General features: G+C 37.4%; 1 protein-coding gene across 1 annotated transcript; it reads left to right on the top strand.

The window, feature by feature from the left end:
- The first annotated feature begins 1876 nt into the window (after positions 1-1876).
- Positions 1877-26359, top strand: LOC111582137 (nucleolar protein 4-like). Its single transcript, XM_055012637.1, has 7 exons — positions 1877-2047; positions 5307-5771; positions 7935-8126; positions 9414-9602; positions 11874-11987; positions 13775-14009; positions 15418-26359. Exons 1-7 carry the CDS (start codon positions 1877-1879, stop codon positions 15654-15656), a joined length of 1605 nt encoding a protein of 534 aa, XP_054868612.1. The 3' UTR covers positions 15657-26359.
- Positions 26360-26788: the final 429 nt, after the last annotated feature.

Below are 26788 nucleotides of genomic sequence, written 5' to 3'. Positions count from 1 at the left end.
GGTCTGTAGGAAGCAATAAACTCAGGTAGATTCTGTTTTTTGGGTCAGTCTAACGATGTCCAGTGGGATGTTTTGTAGCTCTTCAAGCTCTAAAAGACGTAGAAAACCGGTATTCTCTCCATGATGTCATAAATGTATGTTGCTTGATGACCTCCAACCAAAGCTAGCTCAGGCATGCTAGCTGAAAGTAGCTTTTGGGCTGATTTAAAACTGGTTTTGACCAGTTCTGGACTTGGTTTTGGTCTTGTTCAGTCTGTTTTAAGGCTAGTTTCAGACTAGCTTCTGGGCCAATTTTAAACCGATTCTTGACTTGGTTTTGGACTGTTTTTAGACTTGATTAATAATTTTAGACCAGAAGTACACAATGTCAGTAAATGCAGATCATCTGTAGTTCCTGGTTGTTCCTGTAGAGACCAGAGGAGGCGTCACTTAGACTACAGTTCATGTTGGAAAGCAGAGAGCATTGTGGGAGTTTAGCAGCAACGAGCACCATGACAGAGACTAACGTGCTGCTTAATGACCTCCAACCAGAGTTTATGAGTTGAAGACAAACTGGGAGAGAATAGAGTTGCCTCGGAGCCCAAATCATGCGTCTGTTGACTAAAATAAGCAATCTTCAGTGTTTGTAGACATGTAAATATCCTTCATTAGACATTAAAAAGTCCCACTAAGGAAAGAATAAGGATTTTAAATATGGAAATTTGCAGTTTAGCTCATAAAGGGGCACCATGACAAAGACTCCTGTGGAGATTAATGACCTCCAACCAGAATTCACAACTCTGCTGACCAGGATGGATGAGTGATCTCTGAAATTTACCACATTTTGGTGTACTTTTACATTTTTTATGCCAAAATTCATTTTACATTTGACATGATTTCAACTTAACCATTTAGTTTTGTTTATTAAAAGTGTTTTTAAATAGTTTTCAAGGTTAAAGCCAATATTTTTTTTTTAGTTCAGTGTACTTTAATAACAGTAGATCTGTCTTTTGTGTGAAGTTACATATTAAAACTCAGGGTATGAAATAGACACCATATTCTTGCAGTTTTTGCACATATTATGGATTTTTCTTCACATTTGCAGCTCTTAGACTATAGATTTACCATTTAAGAACAGAAAACATCCTTTTTTTCACTACAGATACTCGATTTTTGTTTTAGCTTTACTATTAAATATACTTAGACATGGAAATATCCTTCATTAAACGTTAGAAAGTCACATTAAGGCCAGAATAAGGATCATAAATATGAAAAATGGCTGTTTAGCTTGTAAAGGGGCACCATGACAAAGACTTCTGTGCAGGTTAATAACCTCCAACCAGAGCTCCATTGACTAAGATGGATGATTTTAATGTCATTTTACATCTCAGAACTAATTTTGCATTTGACGTGAGTTAAATTTAACAGGTTTTTTGTTTGCTAATAAGGTTTTAGGTTTTTAAGGTAAATCCAATCATTTTTAGTTTAATGTACAGATTTTTATGTAAAGTTACATAATAAAACTCATAACAGAGCGTGAAATACACAACATATTCTTGCAGTTTTTGCACGTTTTATGAGTTTTTCTTCGCATTTGCAGCTTCAAGACTGTAGATTTACCATTGAAGAACAGAAAATATATTCTTCACTATAGATACTTGATTTTCTTTATAGCTTTACAGTTAAATAGCAGGAAAGTGGAAATAAACCATAAAAATGCATAAAAAATGTCCTGTCTTAAAACCTATAGGACAAATCTGTGTAATGAGCACATTTGCTGCTATTTCGTGGATTTAATTCTCAGAGTGACCTTTTTTTTCACTTTATGATTCAATGAATGACTCCAGCAGAACAACACGGAGCTCTTCTGTTATTTTAAAAGCAGAAAAAGGCAGAAATGGGACGTAAAGAGAAAGAGACGGAGCAGAATAACGACGTGAAGGGAAGAAGAGCAGCAGCAGTGGGTTGGACTGCAGCAGAAAGGAAGAAAGAAAGAAAGGAAGGAGAGGAGGAATGGACTGTGTCATCGGGCCGGTGGGGGATGGAGGCAGAAAGATGGAGGAAAGAGGTCAGCTGGGGGGTGGAGGAGGAGGAGGAGGAGGAGGAGGAGGATGGAGGTGATGGTGATGATGATGGAGGGGGAGGGGAGGAGAGGCGAAGAGGACACGTGGAGGGAATTTATTTCATCTTCATTCACTTCGTCGGAGCGTTTTCAGCATGAAAAATGTAAAAAATACTGCAATATTTCACTAAAAATACAGCAAAACATGAGATCTGTTTCTGTTCTTTATGTAAAGTCACGGTTCTAACTCTGAAACGGATTTTTTTAAACTCAACCTACACATTCTTCTGTTCATATACAGAATTAGAAACAGAAAAAAATTAAACAACAAAATCCGGGCTTAAAATCATGATTTTATTTCTATTTATTGTCATTTTATGTGTAGTTTTTGTGATTTTTATACCAGTTTGTCACGTTATGTGTCCTTTTTGTTGTTTTGTGACAATTTTTGTCATTTTATATGTAGTTTTTTTTTTCTTTTAAATCGTTTTGTGTCTTTTTTAGTCATTTTATGCCGGTTTTGGTCATTTTATGCCAGTTTTGGTCATTCTATGTCAGTTTTTGTCATTTTATGTCTAGTTTTTGTTATTTTGTGTCTCGCTTCTGTCTTGTGTCTCGTTTTTGCTGTTTTGTGTCAATTTTTGTCATTTTATGGCCAATTTTTGTCACTTTGTGTCTCATTTTTCTCATATTGTGGCAGTTTTTGCCATTTTAAATCTAATTTTTGTCATTTTGTGGCAGTTTTTGTTATTTTAAATCTAGTTTTTGCTATTTTGTGTCTTATTTTTGTTATGTTATGTCTAATTTTTGTCATTTTAAGTCTAGTTTTTGCCATTTTGTAGCAGTTGTTGTCATTTTAAGTCTAGTTTTTGTCATTTTGTGGCAGTTTTTGTCATTTTATGTCTAGTTTTTGTCATTTTGTGGCAGTTTTTGTCATTTTATGTCTAGTTTTTGTCATTTTGTGGCAGTTTTTGTCATTTTATGTCTAGTTTTTGTCATTTTATGTCTAGTTATTGTCATTTTGTGGCAGTTTTTGTCATTTTAAGTCTAGTTTTTATCATTTTTGTGTCTCTTTTTGTCTTTTTAAGACTAATTTTTATCATTTTGTGTCTCGTTTCTGTCATTGTGGCAGTTTTTGTCATTTTATGTCTAATTTTTTGTCATTTTATGTCTAGTTTTTGTCTTTTTAAGTCTAGTTTTTGCCATTTTGTGTCTCTTTTTGTTATTTTGTGTACATTTTTATTATTTTGTGTCCTGTTTTTTGTGACTGTACATCACTTGTGATTAGTTCAGGGCTTGTCTAAATGCTAAAAATGTGACTATTATTTCTGTTTTTACAGTTTCTGGGTCTGACAAAAGGTGTCATTTTATCATTTTTTACGTGTTTTATTTTAAACCCAGCGGTGGGTTTAGGAGTTCAGGAGCTCAATGGTGAAACTTTCACCTGCCGTCTGTGTTTGGTGTAATAAGGATGATTCAGACGAGGTGGGAGGAAGAAGGTGATGATGATGATGATGATGATGATGATGATGATGATGATGATGAGGTGGGGGAGGGGCTCTGTTATAATGCAGGGTGTTGACTGTGGTTTCACTTTAATCGAATCAGCTGCTGTCTGACGACCAAACAATACGTCCTACAGAGGAAACGGCAGAAAGACTCCACTGTGGTGTCAAACTGCTCGACTTTTACACCAGAAAGCGTCTCAGTCAGCTCCGAGGACGTGACTCTGACCATTCTTTATCATCCTAGGAGCTCATTTTATTACCAAAAGACGATTTAAAGACAAGTTTCCAGCCTAAGAGAGTCAAAAAAATGACTTTTTCCTCATTTTAAGCAACTTAATTCACGTCTTTACTTCGTTAATTTGTAGATAAATGTAGATATTCTATATGTTTAGCTTCACATTATCCCTGTGAAACATGAAATATACATGAGGAGTTCAGGAGTTGAGGTGAATTCATGCAGGAATTCTGCCATCTGCTGGACACTAAAGGAAGCCATTCCAGTAGAAATACACAGTAGAGAGCATTTATGTGAGAAAGTTGTGCCTCGTTTTTGTACTTTCTTCTTCCATTTGATCATTTTATGTCTCTTTGGGACAGCTGGGTTTATTTTTCTGTCATTTTGTGTTTTGGTTTTGTTGTTTGTGTCTCGTTTTGGTCATTTAAAGCATCTTTGGGACAGTTTAGTGTCTTTGTGATCACTTTGTGTCTCCTTTGTTTTGTTCTCTGTCTAGTTTTTTGCATTTTTGTGACTCTTTTCTGTCATTTTGTATCTCTTTTTGTCATTTTGTGTCTTATTTTTGTTGTTTTGTCTATTTTTTGTCATTTTGCATCTATTTGTTGTGATATTGTGTTTAGTTTTTGTTTTGTGTCTCATTTTTGTCATTTTATGTCAGTTTTTGTCATTGTGTTGAGTTTTTGTCATTTTGTGTTGCATTTTTGTCATTTTGTGTCTTGTTTTTGTCATTTTATGCATCTTTGGGACAGTTTAGTCTCTTTGTGATCACTTTGTGTCTCCTTTGTTTTGTTCTCTGTCTATTTTTTTGCATTTTTGTGACTATTTTCTGTCATTTTGTATCTCTTTTTGTCATTTTGTGTCTTATTTTTGTCATTTTATGCTTCTTTGAGACACTTTAGTCTCTTTATGATCACTTTGTGTCACTTTGTTTTGTTTTCTGTCTCATTTTTAGCATTTTTGTGTCTTGTTTGTGTTGTTTGTGTCTCTTTTGTTTTGATTTGTCTCGTTTTTGTCATTTAATGTGGGGTGTTTGTCATTTTACGTCTCGTTTTAGTCTTTTCGTGTCTCTTTGTGGCCGTTCTGTCTCCTCATCCTGTAGATATTTTTCTATCTCCATGTTTCCAGACGTTTCCTCTCTACTCTGTTCATCATCAGTAGAAAGATGTTTCTCCATGCTGGATGGATCTCCAACAACCTGCTCCTCTGTTCACTGTTTCTGAGCCATGATGCATTTATTTGATTCATCCAGTAGCTTTGATTTTCCTCTCAGTCTCTCTGTGGAAACACTGCCTGCAGTTCAACCTGGAAACTCTCTGAATTTTTATCACGTGACCGTTGGTCACAGCTCAGTCAGTCAAAGCTTCACTGTTGTAATAAGAGATGCAGAATTTTTAGCTTTTTCCAGAATCTAGTTGGTGGAGACGGTTTATTTTGATGATTTTTTAAAGTCAGGTTTATTTTCCTGTCTGCTCTGAGGAGACACTGCCTGCAGTTCAGCCGAGTGTTTCTGTCATGTGACTGAATCCTGACCTCCGTGTTTCCTGTTTCAGATGATTCCTCCTCGGAGAGCGGCAGCGGCAACGGTCTGCCCGCCCTGACCCCTCCCTCGTCCGCTGTCACGGACGCCGCCATCGTCAGGGAAACGGAGGTTGTCAACGGCAACGGAGGCCCCGCCCCGCTGGACTTCAGCACCCCGACCTCGTCCTCGTCCTCGTCGGAGGACCAGCAGCCGATGAACCTCAGCGAGCCGCCGCCCCAGCGCCTGTCCTCCGCCCACCTCCCCGTCACCGTGTCGGCGGCGGCGGCGGCGCTGCTCGGAGCGCTGCACCCCAACGCCCCCGAGGAGCTGCGCAGGAAGTTCCCGCTGGCCGCCAAGCCGCCGTTGCCGCCGCATCCGGCGCTGCCGCTTCCTCTACCACACACACACACTCCCAACACACACTCACACACCGCAGAGCTGCGACTGGACCGAGACTACGGAGGCAAGGTGAGGACAAAATACCTCCTCTGGTTTGCTAGAGTCGGTCCAGGAAAACAATCTCATCATATCCGTCAATCATTTTCACACATTTTGAGTCATTGTGATCATTATGAACATTTTCAAGAGTTTTCAAGTAATTCTGAACAAATTACATGTCTTTTTAAACAATTTGTAAGATGTTTTGGACAAATTTAGAGAATTTTTTGTGTAATTTTAGAAAATTTTAATGCAATGATTGAAAACACATCTGAGTTCAGGTAAAAACTGACACCAGATCAGTTTGACATCCATCCAGGTGTCACAGTCTGAAGAATAAATCTCATTTCACCAAAATAACGAAAAGGAAAAAAACAACTCAAAAACTGACCAAAATGACTATAAAAGTGGACCAAAATGACTGAAATGTTTACAAAAATGACTCAGAAATTGACGAGTTTACTCAAAAACTGACCAAATGACAGAAAAATGATTCAAATGACTCATAAATTGACCAAAGTGACTCAAAGATTGACCAAAATGACTCAGAAACGATCCAAAAAGATTCAAAAATTGACCAAAATTACCAAAAATTACTCCATTACAAGAAGGACTCAGAAATTCACCAAAATGACTCAACAATTGATTAAAATTACTAAAAAAATTGACCAAAATGGACCAAAATGCCTCAAAAATTAACCAAAAATTGACTAAAATGACTCCAACATGACTCAGAAAATTGACCAAAATGAACCAAAATGACCAAAAAATTACCAAAATGTCTCAAAATTGACAAAAATGACTCAAAAATGGATCAAAATGACCAAAAATTGACCAAAATGAACAACAGACCAAAATTGCTTCAAAATTGACCAAAACAATTTTTAAAAAATGACCAAAATGACTCAGAATTGGACCTAAAAGATTCAAACATTTACCAACAATAGCCAAAAATTTACCAACGTAACTCCAAAATTCCTCAAAAATTGATCAAAATGTCTCAAAAAGAGACAAAAATAGCTCCTAATTTTTCCAAACAAAGTGAAAAAAGTCCTAAAAGACTGGTTTGTCTGAAAATTTGACTAAAATTACAAAAATATGTCCCAAAAGAAATCAAAACGTGTCTTAATTTAGTTCAAATCGAACCAAATTGTCAACAAACCTTTCCAAAATAAAAGAATAAATGTCTCTAGATGGTCCAAAATGGCTTCCGAGTTCTTCAGAACATCACAGACATTTCAAAATAAAATGCTAGAACTCATTAAGTCAGTCAGAACCAACAGATGTTGAATGTTTATCTCCAGATGAGGATTTCTCATCATTTCTACACCCACAGATAAACTAGTAAACATTCTAATAAATAAATAAATGAGGTGTTTACTGAAGGAGAGCTGCAGCTTTAATGGACTCATTTCTGGACTGATCCTCAGAGGAAACATTGTGGAATCATTCTTACCTTCAGCAGACGTTTTTGTTCAGAGAGAAAAGATTCATTAGAGGAGCTGAAAATGAAAAGCTGCTCTAGACGTCCTTTATCCAGCTGAATAGAAGCACGAACACAACACCCAAAATACCCACTGTCCTTGAAGGCAACGCAGACATCTGCCTGCGACACGCAAACACAACAAACACAAACACAGCAACACATGGAAAAACATTTTTAAAAATGTTTAGTGTTCAGAATTTTTCTTTTAGCTAATGACAAAGAAAAGAAAAATTATTTTTATATATATATATATATATATATATATATATATATATATATATATATATATATATATATATATATATATATATATATATATATATATATCTCACAGTGAACAAAAATTAGCCCACAGTGAGGTACAATGAGGCCAAAGATGCAAAAACGGCATTAAAAGGTGCAGAAATTACATTTAAAAGATGTAAAAATGATATGAAAAGTTGAAAAATGACAAAAAAAGATGAAATACATTTATTATAAAAATAAAAAAATCTAAATATCTGTTTATGTCAAGGAAGGAAGTACCATTTGTTTAAAAAAAAGTTTGATGATAGAAAAGAACATATTACCAAAAATATTCTGTAAAGATATAGATTTTTTGATGTGATTTGATTTTTTTATTCTTATTAGTTTTACTTTTTTTGTCTGTGATTTTTCTCCATATTCTCTGCAGTAACAGCTGGTTCAATCTTGTATTTTGTGTCCAGTCTCCCCCGTACAGCTTCGGCGGCGGCTACGACGGCATGAAGATGGATCTGAGCGCCGAGGACCTGACCACCGGTCGCCACGGCAGCCAGGTTGCCCCCGACGATGATGACGACGACCATGACGACCACGACGACAACGACAAGATCAACGACACCGAGGGAGTCGACCCCGAGAGATTAAAGGCCTTCAACGTAAGAACGATCAATAACCGTCTTCTATCGATAGAGAAAAACCTGTCAGAGTTATTGATAAGTGGGAGGGACAGAAAACAGGGAGAATGACCACAGACATGTCCAAAATTCCAAAAACTTATCCTAACTGCCTTAATATGGCCAAAATGACTGAAATTTAACAAAATGACTCAGAAATTGACAAAAAATTATGAAAAAACTGACCAAAACGACAAAAATTGACCAAAATTACTTTAAAAATGACAAAAATGACTTAAAAATTTACGAAAATGATTCACAAATGCAAAAATGACTCAAAAATTGAATAAAGTTACTCAAAAATTGACCAAAATTACTCAAAAAATTACCAAAATTATTCAAAAATTGACCAAAATTTGACAAAATTATTCAAAAACTGACCAAATGATTCAAGAAATGACCAAAATGACAAAAAATACTCAAGAATTGACTAAAATGACTCATAAGTTGACAAAAAGGACTCAAAAATTGATTGAAGTTACTCAAAAATTTATCAAAATTACTCAAATATTGACCAAAATGACAAAAAATGACAAAAATGACTTAAAAATCGATGAAAATGATTCACAAATTGACTAAAATGACTCAAAAATTTATGAAAATTACTCAAAAATTTACAAAAACTACTCAAAATTTGACAAAAAGGCCTCAAAAATTAATCAAATGACTCAAAAATTTATTAAAATTATGCAAAAATTGACCAGAATGATTCAAAAAGTGACCAAAACACATAAAAAATTGACCAAAATGACTAAAAAATTACCACAATTACTTAGAAATAGATGAAAATGATTCACAAATTGACGAAAATTACTCAGAAATTGAACAGTTTCTCAAAAATTTACCAAAACAACTAAAAATTTATACCAAAATTATTTTAAAAATGATGGCATTTACTTAAAAATGCATGAAAATGACTCAAAAATTCAAAAAAAGGGCTCAAAAATTGACCAAAATGTCTCAAAAATTGACCAAAATGACAAAAAAATAACTTGAAAATTGATTCAAATGATTCACAAATTCACCAGAATGACTCAAAAATTGACCAAAATTACTAAAAAGAAAATGACCACATTTACTTAAAAATTGACCAAAATGACTCAGAAATTGTCAAAATTGACACAAACAGAGTCGGTTTTTGTTGACTAATAATTCCATCATTTTGTATTTCGCAGATATCTGCAGCTGCACAGCGGATGTAAAACCTCTAACTGACCACTGCAGACAGTTTGCTGTAACAGTTGTGTTGTTGTTGTTTTGTCGCTGCAGATGTTTGTGCGTCTGTTTGTGGACGAGAACTTGGACCGGATGGTTCCGATCTCCAAGCAGCCCAAGGAGAAGATCCAGGCCATCATCGAGTCCTGCAGCAGACAGTTCCCCGAGTTCCAGGAACGAGCTCGCAAACGCATCCGCACCTACCTCAAATCCTGCCGACGCATGAAGAAGAACGGCATGGAGGTACGCAGCTGGAGCACATTGAAAACTTTAGAGCCTGGAGACCTGCTGGTGGCTCTGAAACACACAATACTAGCGTAGAAAGTGAAGGTAAAATAAGAACATAAAGAAGAGATGCAAAAACAGCATGAAAAGGTGCAAAAACTACACAAAAACATGCAAAAAAGTCACAAAAACATGCAAAAATGTCATAAAAGGTGCAAAAATGACACAAAAAACAAAAAATTACACTAAAGATTCAAAAATTGACAAAAAGGTGTAAAAATGTCACTCAAAGATGCAGAAATTGTACTACAAGAATAATAGGGTAGAAAGTGAAGGGAAAATAGAATAAGAAAATCAGTGTTGCAAAAATTACATGAAACATTGTAGAAATTATGCAAAAATGACACTAAAAGGTGCAAAAAATTATCCTAAATCATGCAAAAAAAAATACACTAAAGACGCAAAAACTTCACTAAAAGGTGCACAAACTAGACTAAAAAAGATGAAAATGACTCTAAATGATGCAAAAATGTCACTAAAAATTGCAAAAATGACACAAAAAAGATGAAAATTGATACTAAAAGGTGCAAAAATGACACAAAAAGATGCAAAAATTTTACTAAAGGTGCAAAAATGACACAAAAAAACAATACTAAGAGGTGCAAAATGACAAAAAGATACAAACATGACACAAAAATGTTCTAAATGACACTAATAGTTGCAAAAACTACAGACTGAAATTCTGCACAATTAACCCTCATATATTTACATATATGTGAAATATGCGGAACGTCTTTGGACATTTTATTCAGATCTTAATTTGTTAAAATGTGGTGTTGAGCCTCAGCAGAGACGTAACCATCAGAGTTATTTTCTTAAATAATAGAGAGTTTCGTCAAACAGAGTTGTGATGTTTTTATAAAAAGACGACGTGATCTTTGGTGTAACGACGATCTGATGGAGCTGTGAATAAACGGTAACCATGGAAACGACACGTAGCAGAACGTTTTATCATCTATGTAATAATACCTGCAGATCCTCCGTCTGTTACTTCACCTGATGAACGTTGTTAATGTGTTTTCCAGCTGCAGGTGAGGCAGCTCGTTAACGTGAAGCACTAATTAAAGAGAAATTAAAGTTTCTCTTCTTCTGGGGAGGAAGTCCAGCTTCTCCTGTACATTCAGTTATAATAATAATAATAATAATGATATTAATAAAGAGTCTATCAGGTGCAACAGGCGGCTTCCTCTGAAATGTCTCTGCTGCCCCCCAGTGGTGGCTCATGATGCTGCACCGTCAGATAAAACGCAACTGGACTTAGAAATGACTTCTTCTGCACTGGTTGGTTGATTTAAAATGATAGAGGGGGAACTAAAGGGTTTAGCAACAAAAAAATAAGATTCATGTTAGAGATGTACCTAAAAAAGTGTAAGTATTAAGGTTAAAATCCCACAATGTTATATATTATACAGGTTTATGCTACTAAACTGAATGAAAACTCAGCTCACAGTGAGCAAAATGAATCCACTGTAAGGACAAATGAGCTCACAGTGAGCAAAAATTAGCCCACAGTGAGGTACAATGAGGCCAAAGATGCAAAAACGACATTAAAAGGTGCAGAAATTACATTTAAAAGATGCAAAAATGATATGAAAAGTTGAAAAATGACAAAAAAGATGCAAAAATGGTTCAAAAAGATGCAAAAATTACACAAAAAATGCACAAATGACACTAAAAAGTGCAAAATGACACTCAAATGAGCAAAGATGACACTAAAAGATGCAAAAAATTACACAAGAATGCAAAGATGACACTAAAAGGTGCAAAGTGATGCAAAAAATATTCTAAAAAGTGCAAAAATTACACAAAAAATGAAAACATTATCATAAAAGGTGCAAAATGACACTAAAATATGCAAAAATGACACAAAAAATGTGCAAAATGACACTAAAAGATGCATAAATGATACCTAAAGTGCTAAAACTGCATACTGAAATTCTGCACAATTCGTCCTTAAAAATATGTTATATTTTCATATATGTGCATTATATAGTACATCTTTGGACATTTTATTCAGGTCTTACTTAAAACCATCTAAATATCAGCCATTAGAAGCTTTGTTTGGGAGAAGCAGGATTTTAAATTCTATCATGGATTGAACAGGGAGGTCTCATATATTCAGTATACGACTCCAGACCATCTCTGTCCTTCACTGTGAACCAACATTGACATCATAGCCACACTTATTTGACCTGAATAATTAATAATCCTCCGTCCTGTCGTCCTCAGACCCGTCCAACTCCACCTCACCTCACCTCGGCCATGGCTGAGAACATCCTGGCTGCTGCCTGTGAGAGCGAATCTCGCAACGCTGCCAAGAGGATGCGCCTTGAAACCTACCACGTAAGTCCGACTGAGTTCTAGAAACCTACCACATAAGTCCGACTGAGTTCTAGAATCCTACCACGTAAGTCCAACTGAGTTGTAGAAACCTACCACGTAAGTCCGACTGAGTTCTAGAAGCCCACCACGTAAGTCCGACTGAGTTGTAGAATCCTACCACGTAAGTCTGACTGGGTTATAGAAGTCTACCACATAAGTCCGACTGAGTTCTAGAAACCTACCACATAAGTCCGACTGAGTTCTAGAATCCTACCACGTAAGTCCGACTGAGTTCTAGAACCTACCACATAAGTCCGACTGAGTTCTAGAATCCTACCACGTAAGTCTGAGTTCTAGAATCCTACCACGTAAGTCCGACTGAGTTCTAGAAACCTACCACGTAAGTCTGAGTTCTAGAATCCTACCACATAAGTCTGGCTGAGTTATAGAAGTCTACCACGTAAGTCTGACTGAGTTCTAGAATCCTACCACGTAAGTTTGAGTTCTAGAATCCTACCACGTAAGTCCGACTGAGTTCTAGAATCCTACCACGTAAGTCCGACTGAGTTCTAGAACCTACCACATAAGTCCGACTGAGTTCTAGAATCCTACCACGTAAGTCTGAGTTCTAGAAACCTACCACATAAGTCCGACTGAGTTCTAGAAACCTACCACGTAAGTCTGAGTTCTAGAATCCTACCACATAAGTCTGGCTGAGTTATAGAAGTCTACCACGTAAGTCTGACTGAGTTCTAGAATCCTACCACGTAAGTTTGAGTTCTAGAATCCTACCACGTAAGTCCGACTGAGTTTTAGAAACCTACCACATAAGTCCGACTGAGTTCTAGAATCCTACCACGTAAGTCCGACTGAGTTCTAGAAACCTACCACGTAAGTCTGACTGAGTTCTAGAATCCTACCACTTAAGTCTGACTGTGTAACTTCACTCATGTCTTATATGTGGCTGATTAACTTCGGAAAAACGAGCTCACGGTCAGGAAAATTAGTTACTTAGTTACTCTACTGATACCAGTTACCCTATGAGTGTATTTACTTAGTTACCCTATGACTGTATTTACTTAGTTACCCTATGAATACCTTTACTTAGTTACCCTATGAGTATATTTACTTAGTTACCCTATGAGTACCTTTACTTAGTTACCCTACAAGTGTATTTACTTAGTTACCCTATGAGTATATTTTCTTAGTTACCCTATGAGTACAGTTACTTAGTTACTCTATGAGTACATTTACTTAGTTACCCTATGAGAATAGTTACTTAGTTACCCTATAAGTATATTTACTTAGTTCCTCTATGAGTACATTTACTTAGTTCCTCTATGAGTACCTTTACTTAATTACCCTATGAATACATTTACTTAGTTACCCTATGAGTATAGTTACTTAGTTACCCTATGAGTATATTTACTTAGTTACCCTATGAGTACCTTTACTTAGTTACCCTACAAGTGTATTTACTTAGTTACCCTATGAGTATATTTTCTTAGTTACCCTATGAGTATAGTTACTTAGTTACTCTATGAGTACATTTACTTAGTTACCCTATGAGAATAGTTACTTAGTTACCCTATAAGTATATTTACTTAGTTCCTCTATGAGTACATTTACTTAGTTCCTCTATGAGTACCTTTACTTAATTACCCTATGAATACATTTACTTAGTTACCCTATGAGTATAGTTACTTAGTTACCCTATGAGTACATTTACTTAGTTACCTTGTGAGTACCTTTACTTAGCTCCTCTATGAGTACATTTACTTAGTTCCTCTCCTCCTTGCTGTCTCCAGGATGAGCAGATCTCTCTGGACAAACCGTCTGGCGGTGGCGGTGGTGGTCTGAGGGAACCGGCGTCTCTCGCTCACTCCGCCTACTCGCTGGCCGCCTCCGCCTTCTCCTCCCAGGACACCCAGCTCTACATCAACGGGGCCGGCCTTAGCTACGGTTACCGCGGATATCCGGGCCTGGGCGCTGCCATGCAACACCCCGTTTCCCTGACGACCAGCGCCGCTGCCCAGAGCAACGGTGAGGATGGAGGATGATTCATTCACTCATTCAGTCTGAGGGTTAATGAATGAATGAATGAATGAATGAATGAATGAAAATGATGTTTTATATCTGGTAAAAGGAGGACAGGATGTGTTTATTAGAAAATCTATTTCTGAAACTGCTTCGAGACAAAGCAACACATCCGATTACAGGATAAAAAGTGTGAAGCTTCATGAAACTGAAATAATGTTCAGAAACCTGCTAAAGGCTAACTCTGCTATTTTAAATCCTGTGATTAACAGACAAAATGTTTAGAATCAATAATAATAATAATACTGGATTATTTAATGGTGGTTTTGTCGTTATCCTGCCGTGTTTCTGTTTACGCTGATGATGAGCGTGTTTTAGAAAAGTGAGGATTAAAATTCAACAACCTGACTGGAATGAACAGAGCACTTTTTTCTCATAAGCCTGACCGTTAGGCCAACAGTTAGTCTGACAGTAAGCCTAATACTTAGCTTAACAAGTAATATGACGTTTTTTCTGACAGTTTTTCTGATAATTAGCCTGATTGTTAGACCAACACTTAGCTTGAAAACCAGAGTTAGCCTCACAGTTTGTCTGACAGTTAGTGTGACAGTTAGCCCGATAGTTAGCTTGACAGTTAATCTGAAGATTAGCCTGATATTTAGCTTGCAAGTTAATATGACAGGTATTCTGATGGTAAGTCGGAAGGTTAGTTTAATAGTTAGCAAAGCAGTTAGTCTGATAATTAGCCCACAGCCTGGTGGTTAGCCTGACAAGCAAGTCCAACAGTTAGCTTGACAGTCTGACAATTAGCCTGACAGTTAGTCTGACTGTTAGCCTGATAGTTAGCCTTATAGTTAATCTGACTGTTAGCCTGATAGTTAGCCTTATAGTTAATCTGACTGTTAGCCTGATAGTTAGCCTGTCATTGACCAGGTTATTTTCCCAGCATAAATTGCCAGAATAACTGATCTTGAACTGAAATTGAAAGTTAAATTTGCTTGTGAATTTCACCAGTGAAGGATCGATAAAGTTTATCTTATCTTAATGGAACCAAAGTAACCTGACGATAAGACAGACTGAGATTTTTTTCTGAACTGTCACCGTCTTCTTTGAGCATCAGTCTTCTCCTGTCTAAACTCCTGTTGGTCCATTAACCGCTCAGAAAACTGGTCCAGTAACTATGATTTGTTGTTATTTTGGTTTGCTGTGAGTTCAGCTAAATGAAGCTGGTGAGGCCTTCTGCTTTGGTTACCTTGAAATAGAGCAGGTTTTATAGTAGGCACGATTATAACACAATGTTTATCATGTACTTTATGGAGGATGCTATTATGGTATTTCATCAGTCCTGATCTTTTTCTCTCCACTCTCCGTCCCTCCACCCGTCGTCCTTCGTCCTCCTCCACTTTCCCTTCAGGCCCCACAGACCTCAGCATGAAATCTCTCTCCGCCGCCAACATCGCCAATGCCTCTGCCGCTGCCAACAGCCTGGGTGGGCGGGGCAGCGGTGGCGCCGGAGGAGGCGGGGCCTCCACCCAGCTCAGCCAACCGGAGATCACGGCCGTGCGTCAGCTGATCGCCGGCTACCGGGAGTCGGCCGCCTTCCTGCTTCGCTCGGCGGACGAGCTGGAAAACCTCATCCTGCAGCAGAACTGATTTTGGCGGGAAAACACACACCTAACACACACACACACATAAACACACACACATGCACACACACACACACACGCACACACACAATTCCTGTTCTGTTTATTTCGTCCGCCATCTCCTCACCTCCTCTTGTTTTTTGCTCCTCAATCTACCTTCTCTTTGGGAGAACTGTGGCCGCTTTTATTTTGAAGGAATAATGGCGAATCTCCGAAACAATCCAGAGGAAATCTAAAAAATTTTAAGAGTATTAGTAATAATTAGAAAGGGAAAAAAAAGGAGGACTCTTCTGTGGAATCACCTTACAATCAGCGCCGGTGATGAAGACGAGGAGCGAAGATGATGCAGGGAAGAAATTCAAAATAAAATAAAATTTAAAAAAAAAAAAAAAAAAAAAAAAGACGTGAAGCTCGGGGAGTTTTGAGCATCATCCTCATGAATTTAAAAATATGAAATCCCGCCGACTCCCTGAATAATCGCTACTGCTTGCTTTTGATTTTTTTTGTTTTGTTTGGTTTTTGGGAGTCTAATTTTTTTATTTTTTTCCCAAGTGACTGAAAGAAAGAAAAAAGACTTATCTTGAAAAATAGCACTAAAACAGGAGTCCGAAAAGGGGCCAAAAATAACGGGGAAAAAATTTGTTTTAAAAAAAACAAAAAAAAAATGACAAAAAAAATTTTCTTGTGCTCGCTTGTATATAAGCTCTCTGTGTCCCTATAGCACTTTTCCCTCACCCCGACCTCACCCCGACCTCACCCGTCCTACCCAGGGAGCTAACTTATGCTACTTATGCATCCGAGACCACCAGGAAATACCTCAGATCCGACCTGCCAACCCCGTTGTTTTTTTTTTGTTTTGTTTTTCTGTTTCCTCTCACACACAAACACAAAAACACCTGAAGCCAGTTTACTTTCCAACCGCCCGATGTCTTCAAGGTTTCTACGTTTTTCGTCTGAGAGAATCAAAAAAGAGAAAAAAAACTTTACCGAAACCACTTTGGAGAACTTTTTTGCGGGTTTGTCGGCGCGCTGCTGTACATAATTGAGGGGAGCTGAGCAGACTTTTCTTGAATTAAACTTTCTCGTAGGCGAAGTTTTACCTCCCGCTTCTACTTTTTACAGCCAACGAAACCTCAGCATCTTTAACACCTCCTTCCTCCCTTCTTCTTCTTCTTCTTCTACTTCTTCTCCATTGGACCTACTCTCCACCTCTTCTTCATGGACCTAAAAACCTCCCGTCCGGGTTTCAGAGGACGACGAGGAGTTTTTGCTCTGTCTTACTGTGTTTGTCTGTTAAACTCTAAAATGGCCATTATTGTTATTATTGTTCTTATTATTATTATTACTATGATTCTAATGATGAACTCTCATGTTGCTGCTGCTATTCAAACAAACCGGACCTTCTGCCATAGACCTGAGACCTCAAATAGCCGACCGAAAGACCGACCGAAAGACCAAAAGACCTCCGACTAAATCAAGTTTTAGCGAAATCGACCTTTATCTCCGTCACGCTGGTTGGTTGGTTCCTTCGTTTTCGCTTCATAGGGCTCGATTCCTGTTGTGTTTTTGTGACTTTCTAACTGTGAATCTTTTCTTTTTTTTTCTTCGTGTTTTTGCGATTCTTCATCCTCCGGAGGGCCGACACACTTTAACCTCTTTGGGAGGCTGAATCAGTCCAGTGCAGGATCTCTAGAAATGTTTTGTTTTACGGGAGGAAAAGGAGGCGAACGTGTTACAGATTGAATCCTGTCAGGTTTTAGCTTTCAGCCGTTGTTGAAGGTAGTTTTCTGTTTTCGTGCAAGTTCTGTGCACATTTTTTAGGGGAAAATTCGCTTATTTTGCTTTCTTTAGAAGTTCAATAAAAGATCCTCACAGCTGTCTTTTAAATTTGAAGCTTGAGCTAGCAGCCGCTTAGCCTAGCTTAGCATAACTAGCAGAGGAAGCAGCTAGCGCACCTATAAACGTGTTATATCTTGTCTGATTAAGCCATAAAAAAATAGATAAAACGTGTGGGTTGGTGCACTTTAACCCTCTGAACTTCAAGCAGCAGTTTCTGGGTCTTTTTTTGCTAATTTTTCTTAATTGTTGGTTTATTTTTTGCTGCTTTTTTACCACAAAGAAGGAGAGAGAACTCAGAAATGTCTTTTATGTGGTATAAAAAGGTTAGAATGCCATTAATCAGAAAACAGAAAAGGCAAAAGTTTATTTGATTGTTTATTTTCCAAAAATTGGAAAGAAAAATGGAATCAAACTAAATGGTGACTCTACTTAATATAGACGTTTTATTTTTTCCATTTTTACAACCTCTGCAAGCTGCGTTTTTCACCTTATTATAGATGTTTCTCCATGCTGAATGTATCTCCGACAACTTGCTCCTCTGTTCACTGTTCTGAGCCATCCTGCATTTATTTGATTCATCCAGTAGCTTTGGTTTTCAGTCTGAAATTGTCCAAAACTATTTTAAACTTGTCTGAAGTAACATAGAATTGTCCAAAATTGACTCAAAATTGGTCCAAAAATGTCCAAAATGAGTCAAAATTTGTTCAAAATAACTAAAAAACGCTCCAAGCTTACTTGAAACTACCTGAAAACATCAGAAAATTTTTCATTTTAAACAAGATTTGAGTTGTGAAGGTCAATTTAAGTAATTTTGGACCCATGTTCCTTTCAGGCTGAGATTGTACAAAATAATTTGAAGTGTGACCAAAATAACATAAAACTAGTCCAGAATTACTCAAAAATGATCTAAAATGACCTGAAAACTGTCCAAAATTACTTGAAACTTGTTTGAAACGACTCAAAATGCATTTAAAATGACAGTTTTGAGTCACTACGGACAGAGTCATTTTCAACAGGTTTTAGTCCAGTTTTAAGTCTCTGCTGATCATCAGTAGAAAGATGTTTCACCATGCTACATGTATCTCCAACAACTTGCTCCTCTGTTCACTGCTTTTGAGCCATGCCACATTTATTTTATTTCCTCTCAGTCTCTCTGTGGAAACACTGCCTGCAGTTCAGCCGAAAAGGTTAGATTTTTTTTGTCGTGAGTCCGATTAGCGCGCAGTTTATTTTTAGCAAGTTTTTTGAACAAAACACGTAAAATAAAGTGATTTAATTTGCTTAAGCGATTGATGATGAGTTCAAGGAATGTTGGAAAGTTTACAATCCATTGATTCTTTTTGATTTCTTGCTCTGACAAATTCTGTTGATTTTATTTAAAGTAAATGCACCTTTCAAACCCGCCGGCGGGTTTCGGGGTCCAGAGGGTTAAACGAAGCCACGCTAGCTGTTTCCAGCCTTTATGCTAAGCTAACAGTTGAGAAAGCAAATAAGAGTTGGAACATCAGTAACAAGCAACTTTAGCTTTCATTCAACACCACTTGTGGTTCAAAACAAGCCCAGATTTCCAGGTTTTGGAGTTGCTAACTGCCGGCGTTGGTTAAATTTAGCATCGAAGGGCATTTTGAAGCTCGCGTCGCATCTCAGCTCGTTCGGAAGACGTTGGGAAATCAGTGAAAAAGACCAACTGGAGTTCCTCCCGAGGCTTTGCTCTGTGTTATGTGGTTCAGTCCAACTGTCCTGTCACTGTAATTTGCTCCCTTTTTGCACACTGAGCGAAGCCACAGTCGTCTGTGATGTGAAGATGTGAAGATGTGAAAGGGTTCGGGGGATCTTCTGAGGGTCTATATGCATGTTTCTCCAGCAGGGACCCCTCAAACCCTTAGACTTGCACTGCTGTTAGAGCGGAGGAAGACGTGTGGCGGGGTTTTTGTTTTTTGCAATGCAGCTGATAATCATAGCATTCGCTGGTCTTTGGGGACGAACGAGGAACGGATTCATGCCTAGAACCCACAAACACGAAACCTCCATCCAGAGTTCCGCAGATTGGTGTCAGAAGCTCCACATCTGGTTGAAATGTTGAAAAGTTCTGTTTAAAGTGTTCTGATCGCTGGATGACAAACATGAGAAAAATATGCAAAAAGAAACAACTCAAACAGAAGAGAAGGACGGACGACGGTGTCTCAGGAGCATTTTGGTGCAACTTCAAGCCGATGCAACAAACAGATTATTCACCTAAAAGTTCAAATTTTAAATATCAGCCATGTAAAATAAGAGCAAACACGTAAAACCCACTGAGATACAATCAATTATACATTTAATTTTAGTGTCTTTATTCAATTAAACATTCAAAGGGGGGGTTTGAGAGTTTATTTAGTTTGCTCTTACTGGAATATTTAGTCTTTTCTGTTGTTGAAGACACCAGCGGCTCGTTCTCTTCTTCTCCTCTTCGATCCTCACTGTGCTCTCAGATACTGCCAACAGTTCGGCTGCCTGGTTTTCGCTTTGGATCGGTCCAGACCCACTCAGTCGATCTCAGAGTTTTTGATTGATCCGGTGACTCAGGGACCGGAATCGCACACAGATGGTTGGAAACTCATCTTCTGATCACAGCAAAAACACTCAGCATCAATGTGGAGGTTGAAAAATCAGACAATATTTGCAAATTTGTATGAAAATACAACTTAAACCTGAACTCAGAAAGTTCCAAGACTGAGTATAAAAGTAAAAAAACACATTTCAATCGAATTTTCTAGCCATATCTCTCAACAAATTGTCCTTGTGCAGCGACGCTCTGCTCCCAGTGCTCCTGCAAAGCATCAAACACTTCCTAAAAGTCCTTTTATGCTAATATGTTGTGCACCATCTGCACCAGATCTCCTAAACTGCATCAAAACAGCGACTCTTGAAATTGAGTTTCGTTTTAGGGAAAAGGAAGAAGCTGCAGGGAGTTAAATCTAGCACGACGTTTGGGTTGTTGTGGCCAAACATCAGCATGTAAGCAAAAAAAAATGCATTCTCAGTTACGTTTTAAGGTCCACGGTTGGACTTTTGTGAGTTCATATCCCATGACGGACGACAGAACGTTACTCTTAGACCTAAATTTAGTTTTCTGTTGTTTTCTTGCAGTTTTCAACATTTTCTGGTTCGGTTTAAGCAAAATCTCATGGTTCTGGTTAAAATATGAGCCTTTCGCAACATGTTTAAAGCCTGACAACTCAGGTTGTTGTGTCGAACGTTCTACCTCAGGAACCTCACAACGTTACAGTAGAACTCAGTTCGACTCTCGGGATGAACTCTTGGTGCACAACCACCTGAATGTTGACTAAAACGACAAGAATTCTTCTCAGAATGCAGATCTTTAGCTGCAAAACCTGCTGTTTCTCCTCCTGATGGTAGCAACAAACCCATATCTGGTCACCAGTGATGATCCTCCACATGAAGGTCGCATCATTCACAGTGAATTCACAAATCCTCACCCAGTGCTCACAAAATCATGTCAAACACTGATTTGTGGAAGTTCCAACTCGAACATGTAGCAAACAAACATTTTACAGATGCTGACATCAGTTTTTGTCTGTTCTCAGAAGGTGATGAGATCCTGATTTGCTCATAAAACTGCTGTGAAGGTCCCTCAGATCACAGATGGATCTGGTGGTTTTTAGTTTCATTTCATTTCAGGGAAAACTCGAGCGAAACAGGCTGACTTTACCTCCTTCAATTGATTCTCAAACTGCTGCTGCATCCTGAAAACCTCCAAAGTGTGTTTTCTGAGAAATCAAGGAAAAGCTGTTTTTTTTTTTTTTTTAAATCACACCATATTATGGGTTTAAAATGGATAAATGTGCTCCTGCTGTCAGGATTTATTATCTGCAGGTGAAGGGTGACGCCACATTGGATTTTTATGCAACAGCAACATTTCATACGATTTAACCTCGACGGTCTTCGCTAGACGTTTTGTTTTTTTTGGCAAAGTGAAGTTTGGAACCTAAAAAAAAGCATGAAAGCTGCTGAATTTAGTTAAAGTTATGTCCTGAGCATGAAACAGCTCTGCAAACTCTCCTGCTACTTTAAATGAATCTCACTTAACACAAGTAAAAACTGAAAAAGCTTTACTTGTAGTCGGTAAACGCTCAATCAGAGACTTCTAGAAGTCATAAAACATGTTACAAATGTATTAAAAATACTTTTAATGACTTCTAGCTGTCATAAAAGAAGTTATGACTTCTAGTAGTCATAACTTCTGGACTGGTGACTTATGACTTCTAGGAGTCCTCTAGACTTAGACTTCTAGAAGACATAAGTCTAGTTTTATGACTTCTTTTATGACTTCTAGAAGCCATAATGCATGTTGGTAACACGTTTTATGACTTCTGGGAGTGTTTAGTCTAGAAGACTTCCAGGAGTCATAAGTTTACACAAGTCTGCGACTTTTAGAAGTCATGAAAGAAGTCATAAAACATGTTCGGAACAAACTTTATGACTTCTTTTATGACTTCTCGTAGTCATAAGTCTAGAAGACTTCTAGAAAACATAAAAGTCATAAAGTCTGTGAATAACATGTTTTACGACTTCTAAAAGTCATAAAATGTGTTTGTAACAGATTTTATGAGTTCGTTGAGAACTTCTAGAAGTCATAAAACATGTTATGAACACATGAACACATACACCTTCTTTTATTTCTAAAAGCCTAGATGATTTCTAGAAGTCATAAAACATGTTCGGAACAAACTTTATGACTTCTTTTATGACTTCTTGTAGTCATAAGTCTAGAGGACTTCTAGAAAACATAAAAGAAGTCATAAAGTGTGTTCTTAACATGTTTTACGACTTCTAGAAGTCATAAAAGAAGTCACAAAACATTTGTAACACATTTTGATGACACGTTTTATGACTTCTAGGAGTCATAAGTCTTGAAGGCTTCTAGGAGTCATAAAATGTGTTCGTAGCAGATTTTATGAGTTCTTTTAGAACTTCTAGAAGTCATAAAACATGTTACGAACCCGTTTCATGACTTCTAGGAGTCAAAAAAGAAATTATGACTCTAAGAAGTCATAAAAGACGTATCCATAACATTTTTGTAACACGTTTTATGACTTCTCTGAGCCATAAGTCTAGAAGGCTTCTAGAAGTCATAAAAAAAAACCATGAAAGCTGCCAGAAAGTGTGTTTGTAACAGGTTTTAGGACTTCAAGAGTTCCTAAAACCTGTTATGAACACATTTTAAGACTATTAGGAGTCATAAGTCTAGAAAGCTTCTAGAAATGATCAAAAGTGTCATGAAAGAAGTCATAAAACATGTTTTCTGACTTCACAAAAGAAGAGGTCATAAAAGAAGTTCTAAAACATATTGGTAACACATTTTTGTGACACGTCTAAGACTTCTAGGAGTCATAAGCCTCGAAGGCTTAAAACATGTTCATAACAGGCTTTATGAGTTCTAGAAGTCCTACAACGTTATACAAACAGGTTCCTTTGTGTCTTCTGTCAGAAAAGATGGTTTTCTACCAGGTCAGTTTACTTCAGCACCACATTTTAAAATAAACAACAACTGTAGAGAAAATGACAAAAAAATAAATAAAGCAAATGACAATCTTCAGAAGGTGTAATTTGCTCACTGTTTGATTTCTCCGATCGGGAGAAGAATCCGTGCGTTTCAGCCATAATCAAACCTCCTCCTCCGGTTCTGTCGACGCATTTCTATCTGATTTCTATTTTTTAGATTCACATGACGATTGCGGTCAATGTTCTTCTGGTTATGATTTTATAGATATATTTTGTAGTGCGAGTAAAGTGATCTTTTTTGGAGAAGATATTTTGTACAATATTCCAACAGCTTCACTCTGTGTTGCCTCTTACTGCACATTCCAAACATGGATGTCAACCAACACTGGACCTGACCGGCATCACCAAACACCATCAGCAGGGTTTCCGTCCTACCAGGTGGTCCAATCAGGAGTTCTAATCAAACCAGATGTTTTTCTGAAGACAGGGGAATCTGAAGCTTCACTTTACCCTGTAAGGTTTCGAAGCAGACGTCGGCTTTAAAGGTTTTGTTTACGCTCCGGCGTGGTTGTAAGAAGGTTCTAAATCTTCTTCCTGACCTCTAACACTGCAGACAAAGAGCAGACTCTCTGGTATTTGGACAACAGAGCAGCTCTAACCTTTACGAAAGACACCTGCAGTGAATTCCTGCAGCTCCAGCAGACGTGAAACCTTAAAGGATCTGCCTTATTTTTACTCCGAATGATCCGTAGATCTTTGACCAAAACAAGGTTTCTTTGTTGGAGATTTAGAGGCGCCAAAAAGTTACGTTTCTGCTTCTCAGTTATGTTTTAAGGATGAGAGAATGTTATTTTTCGACTTAAATTTTGTTTTCTGTGACAGTTTTTACTCGTTTCCTGGTTCCGTTTTGGAAAGATCTCATAATTCAGGTGAAAATATGAAACTTTTACTCTTTATTTAAAGCTTCTCCTCAATTTTCTGGGTTACCAAGGTGACAAATCTATCTAATATATGTTTATTTGGCAGAAAAGGAGCAATCGCAAAGCTAAAAATTAAATAGGAAAGATGCATTAATTAGAAACAATCTTGCAGAAAAATATATTTCTATCAGTGCAGAATGGAGAATACAGTTTAGTTGAATAAGAATGTAATTTTGTGGAAAATGGGTGAAGAAAAAGAGAAATAAAATCCTGAGGTGTGCAGTGCAGCTGCAGTTGTCAGCTAATACATTAGTTTGCAACTATTTTGGTAATTGAAGACTTCATTTTGAGGAAAAAAAAGTATAAATTCTGTGCTTGCAGCTACTGAAATATTAATATTTCCTGGTTTCTTGGCAGAAAATTGAATATCTTTGTACCAAACAAGACATTTTTCACCATTTTCTGACTTTTTATTGTCCAAACAACTAATTAATCGACAATAAAAGTAAACATAAGTTGTACCGCTAATGCTAAGCTAATCGCACAAATGTGTTACTGTTCTCAGAAAAAAGGAAATTAACTCATCAGAGGATCATCTTCAGAGTGAGATTTCAACATGAAAATATTATTGGAAAATCAAACGAGAAAAAATATCTGAGACTTAAAATGCTAACTAAATACATGAAACGGCACCGCTAAAGCTAACTGATTAAAATTACAAAAAAATTCAATAAAAGCCAACAACTAATTGTGGTTTTATGCATCAGAGGTTGGTTTTATACCCCAAACTACACAAACAACTAAAAAAATTTGCTTATTAGCGACCTTTAGCACACCAGGTTAGCTTCTCTGTCAGCTATTAAACTTAATCCACAATTATTTTGGTAATCAATGACTGAATTTTAAGAAAAAAATTCTAAATTCTGTGATTGCAGTGACTTCAATATGAATATTTTCAGTTGTTTTTTACAGTAAAATGAATTTCTTTGGACATTTTTCACTATTTTCTGATGTTTTATTGTCCAAACAACTAATTAATCGACAATAAAAGTAAACATAAGTTGCAGCGCTAATACTAAGCTAAGCAAATCGCTCAAAGGTGTTACTGTTCAAATAAGCTCACATGAGATGATCATCTTCAGAATTAAATTTTGGAGCTTTTTCTCAGTTTCAGCTAAAACAAAGATTTGCAAAATGGCGTTCATTTCTTCTTCAGTGGTGCTTCAGATTCCTCCGTGTCCAGACTTTTGGCGGCGTTTGGTTTTTTCCTCGTTCTGTCTTTACCTGACTTCGTACCCAGACTCTTGATTGTCTGATTTCTCTGCCGGGCCTTCGTACCTTCAGTAAAACCAATGTGAAACCTGTATTTTCCTCATGATTTGACTCAGTGGAAGTGTGATGTTTACATGTACAGATCTTTGCGGTTCTTTCTGGGTTTTTTTCTGTTTCCTCATCTTATTTCTCCCTTCCATCCCTCTTTCTTTTATTTTTTTTTGTTTTTCAGTTCACCCGACTCCTTCCTTTTACACTCTGAAGGGAAATGGGATTAAATAAATACGATTTTTACACACTTATGGCAGGACGGGGACGCGCTAAAGTTTCTGTTCGTCTTCGAAACGTGCGTTGACGTTTGGTCAACGAATGCTAACAACGCTAGCAGATGTTAGCGACTCAGTTTTGTGCAGAACTCGAGGCCGAACCGTCCCCGTCTGAACAGCGACCGTCCGGGAGGGTTGGGAGTCGAGTTGTGTGTTCGTTTGGCCTCCAGAGGGCGCCACCGCCGTCCTCCTCGGCCGACCACAACCTGGTGGAGATGATTCCTCAGCGAATGATAAGCCATGACGGACCCGCGGGTCTCTATTAATATATTTAGCAAAAGTTAAAACTGCAGAAGACAAAACTCAACCTCAGGAAACAAATTAAAAAAAACAAGAAGGACATCACTTTTGTAAAAACACTGAAGGCCCATTTCCCTCTTTCTCTTTGATACCATATAAATTATATCAGAAATTCTTTTTTATATTTATTGTGTTTATTATTATTATTCTATATACGAGTGGATCCTTTTTTTCCAGTAACCTGTGGCTGAATATTTTGATTCTTTAGAAAAATGTTGATAATATATGTGAAGCAATGATTGAGGATTTTAAAAGAAAGAAGAAGTATCTAGGGTTATTTTTTTCCGTTTGTTGGCATTTGTTTGGCCCAACAATGAGAACATATCACTCTGGTCCATGACAAAGAAACCAATGATTGAAAAACTGAGCTTTCTTTTGTGTGATGTCACTGCTAAAGGCTGAAATGTTTCTGGACTGAAAAAAAATATTGTGACTATTTAGTTTTTTTTTGTTTTTATTTTGTTTGTTTTCATTTGTTCGTTTGTTTCCTCCCGAGCTGTACGTCACAAAGCTAAATATACTAATAAAACGGTGTGCTATCTATCAAAGAGCTGACTCCGTCTGTTCATCATCACAACTCTGAGGTCTCATTTTATTATCGATTAGAGTTCTATCTTCATATTTCCAGAGTTCCGGGTCCTTGAAGTCCATAGAGGAGAACGTCCCCTGTAGAAAGTTCTAGAGTAGACCTACCAACAACTATCCAGTTATCGATCTACCGACAGCTGTCCAGTTGTCGGTAGGTCTACTCTAGAACTTTCTACAGGGGACGTTCTCCTTTCCTGCCTCCAGTCTTTAAGTTTAGTCTCACTTAGAACATTCCAGGTCCTTCAAGTCCATAGAGGTGGGTCCAGAGTCATACAAACAACCATTGGTACCCTGAAGAACTTTTGGTTTTTGTCCAAAATTATTCAAACATTGTCCAAATTCTATCAAATTCTTCCCGAAATGACTTGAAGACTTCTGCAAAACAGTTC

This window comes from Amphiprion ocellaris, chromosome 8 (assembly GCF_022539595.1).
Source record: "Amphiprion ocellaris isolate individual 3 ecotype Okinawa chromosome 8, ASM2253959v1, whole genome shotgun sequence".
Classification (NCBI taxonomy): domain Eukaryota; kingdom Metazoa; phylum Chordata; class Actinopteri; family Pomacentridae; genus Amphiprion; species Amphiprion ocellaris.
The sequence above is the reverse complement of the archived record's forward strand: the minus strand, read 5'-3'. Positions and strand labels throughout refer to the sequence as shown.